This window comes from Mirounga leonina, unplaced genomic scaffold (genome assembly GCF_011800145.1).
Source record: "Mirounga leonina isolate KUSES-001 unplaced genomic scaffold, KU_Mleo_1.0 Mir_151, whole genome shotgun sequence".
NCBI classification, from domain to species: domain Eukaryota; kingdom Metazoa; phylum Chordata; class Mammalia; order Carnivora; family Phocidae; genus Mirounga; species Mirounga leonina.
The window spans coordinates 29,726,614-29,737,489 of record NW_023270377.1 but is presented as its reverse complement, the minus strand read 5'-3'; the positions used below and the strand labels follow the sequence as shown (position 1 = coordinate 29,737,489).

The 10,876-nt window shown below is 41.3% G+C and overlaps 1 protein-coding gene across 2 annotated transcripts in view; it reads left to right on the top strand.

Annotated features, from left to right (window-relative positions):
• Window positions 1–10,876, top strand: part of PARD3B (par-3 family cell polarity regulator beta) — a 995,632-nt gene that overhangs the window by 705,908 nt on the left and 278,848 nt on the right. For both annotated transcript variants that reach the window (XM_035007317.1, XM_035007318.1), the window contains exons 17-18: window positions 4,390–4,596; window positions 5,309–5,546. In XM_035007317.1, the coding sequence (XP_034863208.1) occupies window positions 4,390–4,596; window positions 5,309–5,546 (445 nt within the window). The remainder of the gene's footprint in view (window positions 1–4,389; window positions 4,597–5,308; window positions 5,547–10,876) is intronic.

The following is a 10,876-nucleotide window of genomic DNA, read 5'->3' as shown; positions in this document are numbered from 1 at the left end:
CTTTCTACCTATGGAGGCAGTGGTTTCTCAGGGTGTGAATGGGACTTTCTCCCTATGGAGGCAGTGGTTTCTCAGGGTGTGAATGGGACTTTCTACCTATGGAGGCAGTGGTTTCTCAGGGTGTGAAGGGTCAGTTCTGTAGTGGTACCTGTTGACCTAGACAGTAGCTCTTTGTGTCATGAGACCACCTCTTTCATGCCCATTCCTCACATGGAGAAGTCTTTAGTCCTTTAAATCTTTAATCTTGTTGTGTGCATCCATTCTCTCCATAACAATGTGTTTCTCTGGATGACAGGGAGTAGTGGATATGTCTGAGGGTTGGTGGACCAAAAGACATGATCCTGAAGTTTCCCTCTACTCTTTGTGGGCAAGGCTTCTGGGACTCAGTCATGCGAGACCGTCCTTCGTCTGGGAACAGACGAATCTTTGAAAGTGCTATAGCATCTTTTAAAAAAATGTCAGTGATATCTCCTTATGAGGCTTTTATTGTAAGGAAAAATTTGGCGCGTGGAACGTTAAGAATATTTTTATTATATGACATTGAGAATCATTTTTATCATGTAAGATCCCTCTTTTAGCACCCTTGATAACTGTTATATCATTTGTTTAAAGAAGTTTGTGTATGTCAGGTTAGTGTTTCTGATGGGAAGATGAGTTTATCTGGATCTTAGAGAACATGGTCACTGGATGTAGAAGTCATAAATTAAAAAAAATAAAGCTTTGCTAATAAAGTTTGAAAGAAGACTTATTCCTTGGCATAGGCAAGTAAGTGAGGTTGGCCTGGAAATCACTGAACAATCATATTAAGATTAGTTCTGTAGACGCCAAAAATGGGACAAGTAAATGCTCAAATTTGGACAGAGTCCACCCACCCTGAGACTGATAACACATGGTATTCATAGATCAATCTCTCAGACAATTGCTTAAAATCAGCCCCAGCCAATATCACATCAACTGCCGAGGAAAATGTGAGGAGTCATCATATTTTGGGATGACTTCAATGGGATAGAGTGACTGAGGTTTTGAATTTGATTAATTACTTTACATTATCCCTTCAGAGAGACCTCTATTTTTAATGGGAGCTTAGAAAAAATATAATTTGTGTAAATGGTTAGGCTAAAAATAGACAGTGAATCTTCCCATTCTAAAAGCTACAGAATTTCCTAGGTAATGTCAACCTAAGTTTGAATTGGTGAGGGTAAGACTAAGAGAAGAGGGATTAAATGTGCCCATTTATTGTACTCTGTACAATCTTTACGTGATGGGGTACTTCATTCTAAGTGTTTTGTTGGAATTTAGTGCTGATCCCCATCAATTGATATAATAATCCCTCCCATAACCAGTAACACGGCCTTGTTCTTCTGTCGGAAGCCCTGGGACACCTACAGGAGATGTGGAACCCTGGTCAAGGCCCACATCAGAGTCTTCTTTCACCTGGAACTTCAGTTCGGTGCCCCTGTGAAACCTTGCAGAGGCTTTCCTGATTTCAGATTTTCCTCTCTCACATCAGCCTGCCACTGCTACATCCTGTTGACTCCCCAGGAATAAATATAAACATTTTTTCCAAGCCTGAAAACCCCTGAGTTCACATTCACAACCTAGGACTCAACTAGTTTTGCTTTTAATTTTACCATGTACTACATCCAAGACAGCTAGGTTGTAATTTTGGCCAGTGTCAGTCGATGCTTCTAATTTGTGGCTTCTATTTATTTTTGTAAAGTGAATTAATTGCTGGCTCTATTAATCCAGCAAATCCATGAATCCTTAATGTTCAATTTGCTTAGAATGAGTAACACTGTATTTGTTCCTTCTCAAATACGACTTCTTGCTGAGCTTTAGATGAGCTCCTCTTAGATAGCGTGCCTTATATCTTGGATGATTTATTCACTTTCATGTTCCCTAGAATTTATTGCAAAAGGTTGACATGAATACTTACAGTTTGGGCTCTAATATAATCTCCTGAATGGCAATTAATAAATAAAAATGGTTACTATTGTTGACAGAGGAACTAAGCTTTCTCAGATAGTGTTCTTCATCTTCTTGTTTTCACCAAACTTCATGTCAGACGTCCCTAGGGGTTGATGGTGTAAAACATTTTCTGTAAACTCCAAAGCTTTTACTGTTGCTTCAATACCCCAAACCTCTATGTTGCCTTTTGTTTTCTTGTCAGAAACAGTCTTATCCAATTTGTTTCTTCAACTTACCTTCCTTCCTGAGAATATTAGAAGTATGCCTCTTTGCGGATTTAGTAGTAACATAGTCTCAGTGTTTGTGACTTGCAAGTAGCATCTGAAATTTGTACCTGAAATTTCTTGTAATTTTTTTTCGCTTAATCTCATCTCTGTTGCGTTGATCAAAGGTACACTGTCACCTGCAAAATGCAGTGTTTATTGTCATCATGTATATTGTTCAAAGTGCAAAATTGCCTCCTGTAAGTTAATGATGAAACTAGAATTATAGCAACATCTGATCTTTGTAGTTTGCCTGTTTGGCCAATCTTATCAGGACTAATCTAGACTAATGCTCTTCTTCTGGAGATGAGGACACGGTGGGCCAGTTTAAGTAGCTTGACTCATTAGAGTCATCAAGTAGAGGGCAGAGGCCAAGTTTATCTTTAGGCAGTACAGAGCAGAAATGCTGGAGTGAGGCTGCCTGAGGACGTTCCCGGTTCTGAGTGTGTAATTTTATACCAGTATTTCTCTGCTCTGTGTATGAGTTCGTCATCTATAAAATGGGGTTAATAATAATAACTGTTAGGAATATAGTAAGGTAATACAGGTAAAGCACTTAGAACAGGACGAAGCATGCCATGCAATGTTAGCTACTAGAATTATTGTCATTATTCTGACTACTTTTAACATATTTAGAACATATTGAAAAGAGGCATTGAGTAAGGTAGTTTATGCACATAACCCTTAGTATGTACTCAATCTGTAGCTATGGAAAAAATGCAAAGTAATTTATTCCCAGAAATGCAAATTTAGCCTCCAAGTGGTAATAACCTCATTCTCAACTGGAGAGGATCATGAGATTTCGCCCTGGTAGAAAGGGGCCCTGATAGAATTCCTTCCATCTTTAAAATAATCTTCGTGCAGCTGGTATTTAGAGAGCCTAATCCTGCTATAGACAACCGGAAGCCTGGCTGTGGCTGGGAATGGCGGTCGTGGCATGGGGGAAGGGGACAGCTACACGGCCAAACAGTGCTAGTAAAAAATATTATATATCGGAAAACAAATTACTAAAATTCACTTTTTTTTTTCTTTTTGGAATTATATATTACATTTAAAAATTACCCCTTTTCTAGATACCCATATAGAAATGCAATTTGGAACAATAAGCACTGACACAGAAAAGTTGTTTACTTTCTTGCTTTGCTTTATTTATTGACTAAATGAATTGCATTCATGATACAGTAATAGCCACTAGAGTAAAGTGTTTAATCATAAAAATTACAATCACTTCAGTGTTGATTTCTATGCATAGTATGTTACTCAGTAATCATAAAAATAGTCATGGAAACAGTCAAAGCTACAATGTAGGAGCACCTGGGTGGCTCAGTTAGTTAAGCACCTGACTCTTGACTTCAGCTCAGGTCATGATCTCAGGGTCATGAGATCAAGCCCTACACTGGACTCCACAATCAGTGAGGAGTCTGCTTGAGATTCTCTCTCTCCATCTACCCTTCTCCCCCCAATGCTTTCCCTCTCTCTCTCTCTCTAAAAAAATAAATCTTAAAAAAAAAAAAAAAAGCTACATGGCACCTGGGTGGCTGAGTTGGTTAAGTAGCTGCCTTCAGCTCAGGTCATGATCCCAGGGTCCTGGGATAGAGTCCTGCATTAGGCTCCCTGTTCAGTGGGGAGTCTGCTTCTCCCTCTGCCCCTCCCCCATGCTCGTGCTCTCTCTCATGCTCTCTCACTCTCAAATAAATAAATAAAATCTTAAAAAAGAAATTAAATTAAATTAATTATTTTTTAAAAAGCTACAACGAAGGGAACACTTGGGATGGGCACTGTGAGAGAAGCACTCGTCATTTTCGATGCCCTGTGTGTGTGTGCGTGTACAATTTCTATAGACTGCTAGAAACTTTCAAATTCATATATATCTGTGTATGTGCACATATACACACAGGCATATTTATTTAATATATGTTATCTTTTTTAAATCCTAACCACAACTTTACAAAAAAGAAAACTAAGACTCCAAGAACTCAAACCACTTGTTCAAAGTCACAAAAAGTTGGCAAAACTGGGGTCGAACCCCAAACCCTACTCACTCAACACCCCCTTTTTTAAGATGCCCAAACAAATATTTTTGGAACAACAGACTTTTCCACTACCCCACACCGTGCCTCATTAGGGAAAGGGTGACATTTTGCCCTTTCTTTTCCAGAATCTCCAAGCAAAGATTTTGGTCCAACCCTGGGTTTGAAAAAGTCCAGTTCCTTGGAGAGCCTCCAGACTGCGGTTGCTGAGGTCAGGAAGAACGAACTTCCCTTCCACAGGCCCCGGCCGCACATGGTTCGCGGCCGAGGCTGCAACGAGAGTTTCCGGGCAGCCATTGACAAATCCTATGATGGACCTGAAGAGCTAGAAGCTGGTAGGACAAAGTGCTTCTTTACCCACGTTCTTCATCTCATTATCATCTGCGAATCATAGGCAAGGATGTGTGCTTAACGACAAAGAAAAATTATTTAAGGATCACAAATTTTTGATATTAAAAGTAATTCATTTTCCTGATATGTTTTGCCCTTTGGCTTAACGAACATGGAACTGGCTAACACGATATGAAATTTATTTGACAGTGCAAATGCTAAAGAAATGTTCTCCTTCACTTTCCTACATGGACGGGTAGGAGCACTAAGTATGCATTTCTTGACATTCTTATTTGAGTCATTAGAAGCAGCCTCAACCTGAGGACTGACTGCATTAATTGGGTAGAAGCAGTTGGGTTACATGTGTCCTCAGAAACCTCTCCTGGAAATAAACTTGCCCTGTTTGTTTGCCAGCATATGGGCTTTCGGAGCCGATCGAGGTTCCCAAGCTGGCTTTCAGAGATATTCATGTTTTGCCATGTATCAAACATTTCATACCACCGGCTGAACCACCCACTTCTCCCTCCTCCCAACAGCAAACCTTACTTGAAGTAACCAGATTTAGGCAGTTGTCTCTTCAAAGGGTACAGGTAGCCACGTGGAAGGGTAGAACTCTGGAGTGCTTTATTCATTCCTCTGTATTTTACATTTAACTTTTCTTGATCTACTAACAGTGAGTGCCCCTGACCACACGTATTGATTTTTCTCTCCATACAGACCATCTGTCTGATAAGAGCTCTCACTCTGGCCAAGGAGCTCTGAATTGTGAATCTACCCCTCAGGGCAACTTGGAGCTGGAGGACGCGGAACAGAAAACCAGGAAAATCAAAAAACCCAAAGAGAAGGACAAGAAGAAGGACAAGGGCAAACTGAAAGTCAAGGAGAAAAAGCTGAAAGAAGAAAATGAAGACCCAGAGAGGAAAATCAAGAAGAAAGGATTCGGTGCCATGCTGAGGTATGGGTGTGCTGTGAAGGCCCAGTGGGCTTTGTCTTGCTTTTTGGTTTCTCCTGGTGAAATCACTCCTCTGTGTGTAGCCAGAAAACAATGGCAAGCTTTCCCTCCTTTTTAGCTAAATGCGTAAAAATCTCAACTGTGAAGGCGCCTGTTCCTTTCCTGCAGAAGCAGAAGGAGCCTTCCTGGGTGGCTCCCGAGGCTCTTGGTGATTCCAGGAGGCTGTGATCAATTTGCTGCAAACAGAAGGCTAACGCCAGGTAGAGGCATGGGCAGTGCTCGGCCCTTGGTACCAAAGCATTATGCGCCTGAATTAAATGCATCTTCCATCAGTGTAGGGGAAGCAAGAGGTGAGGGAGTCCCCAACCATCGCGTCTACAACACCCCCGTGTGAGTTAGAGAAGACAGAGTAGATGGACCTCACTCAGCCGCCCCGTAATTGGAGATGCATGCATGGCCAGGCCTGTGAGCACCTGCAGAAGCTGGGAGCGGTCCGTGGAGATGTCCCTGGGTCTGGAATCAGATGACCCCGTTCTCAGTCTGTGACCCTCTGCACGTGAGCTGCCAGGCTTCATGTGTTGCTTAACTTCCTGAGCCTTCCTGTCTTCACTTTCAAAATGAGGCCAGCGGACCGCTCTCCTAACTCAGTGGGGTTGTGAGACAAGATTTCAGATGCAGCCAGCCCATCCATTGGGCATATCCCCTCAGGGCACGATCAGAAACCAACTTTGTCTCTTCTCCTACAGCTAAATGTGCTTTGTTGATGCTGAAATGGTGCCCCAACCAGCTTGGCATGTTCAGATTTCTCCAGGGCAGAGTCGAGCCCTGCTCTGTGCCTCCCCAGCTCTAGAGCCACGTGCCAAACCCAAGCTTGCACGCACGGGAAAGGGAGAGGGCCAGTGAATGTCTGCAAGTTTCAAGCAAACAGGGAGGATGACTGTCTCCTTTCATACAATTGCCTTCAAATCCTCTCAGGGGTAATCTTGACGCCTCCTTGCTTATTTTGTTGGGAGCAAGAGGGGAAGCACCCCTTTCCATTACTTTCTTTACTCCTACAACTTTGCGTTACAGAAAATCACTCTCTCAGTCTCTACCCTTCTTTTTTTCCAGGGGCTGAAGGTGAGGGATGGGAGGTGATGTTGGCTACCTCTTATTCAACTCTTAGGAGATATCTCTCTTAAGAATACTGGGTGGCATTTGTCATCAGATGTCTTTAGTTTGGGATTTTCTTTTTTTTTTTTTAAGATTTTATTTACTTGTTTATTTATTTTAGAAAGAGAGAGAAAGCACATAAGTGTGAGAGGGGGAGGGAGTCTGAAGCAGACCCCTCCCTGAGCATGGAGCCCGAAGTGGGGCTCCATCTCACGATCCTGAGATCATGACCACGCCAAATCCAAGAGTTGGACGCTTAACCGACTGAGCCATCCAGGTGCCCCAAGTTTAGGATTTTCAACTGAAATTCCAGACAGAAAGTTCTATTCCATATCTGTTATTCATATATGATATATGAATATAAATATAATCTGTTATTATATATAAATATGGAAAGAGAGAGAGACCTTGAAACTGTAAAATCACATTTAGGCAACACAGATAATATTGATTCCAGTAAGACAAATCTCTCAATAGATGTTGGTTTGTTTTTAACATTTTGAATGTTAAACATGCCCTTTTTCTAGGTAATCATTACGATTGCCAGAATTTGTGGGCTGTACTTTAAGCATCCCAATAATAATGACACACACAATCCAAATATATAGATGAGAATTGCCTTTGAATTTATGGAAGTCAGAGGCTAACAGTGCAGGCTGTGCATGTGAAATGCTAAATTCAATCCCAGCTCTTCTGGTTATCTATCTAGGTAGCATTTGGCACACTATTTAATCTCTGTGCCTCAGTTTCCTCATCTGAAAAATGGGAATAATAATAGAATATACCATTATTATGAGAATTACATTTGTTTAGTTACATGTAACATGCTTATAAAACAGCGCCTGGCAAGAAATACACACTCAATAGATGTTAATTATTGTGGTAAGCAGAATAAGGGCCCCCTAAAGATGTCCATATCCCAATTCCTGGTACCTGTGAATATGTCATGTTACATGAGAAAGGAGAACTATGGTGCAGATGGAATTAAGGTTGCTGATAGGCTGACCTTAAGATAAAGGAGATCATCCTGGATTTCCCCCCATGGCCCAAAGTAATTATGAGAAGCCTTAAAAGTAGAAGAAGGAGGTGTGACTGTGGAAGAAAGGTACAGAGAAATGCAATGTTGCCGGCCTTCAGATGGAGGGAGGTGGCCATGAGCCAAGGAATGAGGGCAGCCTCTAGAAGTTAGAAAGCACAGAGGAGTGGATTCTGTCTGGAGAGCCTCTAGAAGAGAACCCAGCCTGCCACATCTGTAACATCAGCCCATTTCTGTTGTTTCAGCCACTAAGTTTACAGTACTTTTTTTTTTTTACAGCATCAGTAGAAAACTAACATAGTTGTTATAATCACTAGTACTACTTCTACAATATCATAGTAATGTATAAGGAAACAATTTCCTCTTTAAGGTGTTAAAAAAAAAAGCCACGAAGATTTAACTAGAGTCATCTATAAATATAAAAACTATTAGAGCTTCACATGTCCCATTTTCTAGAATATTACTAAAGTAAGCCTTCACTTCATAGTTTGTTTTAGATGACTTGATGTGGCAGGTCCATGCTCTGTTGCCCATAACATAGAGCAAGCTATTCCTTTTGTTGTCCAGTGTAGGCTGTATTTGCCTGTGGTGGAAAGCACAGGTTCTAGATCCTTTAGCCAACTAGCAACTCCGTTTTGTTTCCTTCTACTGTTTTAGCAAAATTAAGATCTGAAAGGTGGTGTTTGATTTTATCTCCTGTGTAAAAATAGCAACTGTTTTCCATAGCCTTTTGCATCTGAGATTGCGAGCATATTGGAGTTGCTGCATGCACATTTTCAACAACAAAGAACCCAAAAGCTGTTACCATTAGCCAACAGATTTTGCTTTAAATTCTCATGTGTTGCTCAGATGCTATTGACTTAGTTTCTTTCTTATTTAAAAAAGATTGATTGCTTTAAGGTTCTCTAGGAAGTAGATGTGTGGCTTAAATATGTATTATTTTCTTCCATTATCTGTGTTTCACAGCCACTCCCCTGTCATGGGGCTTTAATGCAGCTTGTGCCATGGACGGTGGCACCTGGCCAAGGGCAGGAGCGGGGACCAAAGTCGTCTCCCTGTCCTCACCACGCCATGCGTCGTGGAAGTGCGAATGTGGCTTTGCTCTGGCTTGTAAAAAGCTAAGTGTTGTGTGCTTTTCTGATACTAGCCAGTCCATTCATGTTAATATGTAGTCACACAGTTTAGCTCATTAGTTAATTTGACCTCCTCCTGATCCTTTTGAAAACATTATGGGGATCTCGTTAATTCGTATCTTTAAATGTGTGGTCTGGTTCCAGTGTGCTTAATGCTTTGCTGATTTCAGAATTACCTCCTCATAGATTCAACTGTGGCTCTGACACAGCCATGAATTATTATGGAAAAATATGCAAGTCAAGAACCTACCTACTTTGTTAGTTTCCCTGAATCCTCTGTTTGCCTGCCTTTGAAAGAGGACATTAGGGGATCAAGACGCTTCCATTTTTCCATCATGCGTTTGGCTTCCTGAGGGCTTGTACTCTTCATGGCACTAGTGGGTAGAAACAGTGCTTGTGGCTTCTGGCAGCTGAAGGGTGCAGCTCAGACCCCCTCAGTAGACAAGCCAGTTGCTATCAGCCCTCGGCTCTTTTCCTGGGGTCTAGCAGATCTTTTCTAAGCACTGAAGAGAATATCCTTCGGCTAACGAAATTTTGCCCTGTCTAGAGCAGAAGGCCCAGCATTAAGTCCCTGATTTCTTAATTGTTTAGTAACCATGTGGATCTCTACATTCTTTAGACTGAATTCTGTCCCAGGTCTGTGTTTAAAATCTATTCCTTTATATCATATTTGCTGTTGTTTCCTTTTGATATTATAGGCCAGTCACTTCAAAGACCTTTGAATTATCAACTTGTGCTGGACCCTGAATGGAAAACCTTGATGTTGATCAAGTACCTTTTCTATATCCTTTGTGTGCTTTGGTACCTAAAGGAATTGTGCCTAGTAAATTCCTTTTTAATGGATTAACAGTAAAGTGCTACACCTGCCAAAAGAAAACTTCATCTCTGTTTTAAAAATTTGTCTGCCCATAGTCATTGTTGAATGCTTACTCTTTGCCAAGCACCCTCATAATTAGACTTCATTTATTCCACATTATTGAATGCTTGTTTTGCATCAGGCACTGTTCTAGACCCCCGGCATACAGCAATGAAGTCCTTGCTTTTATGGGTTTTTGTTTTTGGGTTTTTTGATCTTAAAAAAGGAGGAGAAACTCAAAGACTTTTGAATTTCTTTTGGTGATTTTAAAACCAAGCAAGCAAACTATCACATAAACACGTAAACTGCTTGTGGCAGTGGATTTCCCAGGGAGAGGTGGGACATTGGCCTCAGCTACCTCTGGGACAAAGCACTACCTTGTCAACTTGAGGGAATCAATAGTCAATTTATTCGGTGCTGAGCAAGACATGCAGGCGGCAGCTCTCGTGTAATTTGTGTCCCAGTGACAAGAGAGAACAAACACTAACCCAAAATGATTGAGATGATTTCGGACTCTAGTAGGTGTTATGAAGAAGGTGAAGTCAAGAAGGGATGGTGTCCTCTTCTCCACAGGGACTAACTGCCTAACAGACTGTGCCTCTGCCCAGGCTACACTTAACATCAGCAGGTTCATTATCAGAACCCAGCATGCTGTAGTATTAATGCCAAATCACTTTATGCTTTTTTTTTGCAGCACATGAATATAAGGTTATTTTTTAAACCAGCTTCCCATAAAGCTATAACAAAATGCTAACCCAAATTCTGTCCTTTTTAGTACACAAAGCCCTGTTACACCTGAGCTAAACATTCTGAAGACACAGGGGCTTTAATCTAAATGGCTCACGTGATATGCAGCCGTTTTGGGTCCGCTCTGTTCCTCCTGGCCCATCGGTTGGATGTTCCTTTTTTTGTTTGTTTTAAGTAGGCTCCACACCCAATGTGGGGCTTGAACTCATGACCTCGACCAAGATCAAGAATCACATGCTCTACTGACTGAGCCAGCCAGGTGCCCCAGTTGGCTATTCTTCATTGTTTCTTCCTACCTTAGCTAACATAGGTATACCTCAGTGATACACAGGTTCAATTGCTCCATAGGGAAGACTAAATTATGAACCCTAATGGCATTAGGGTTTTTTTTTTAATCTAAAGCCATCAA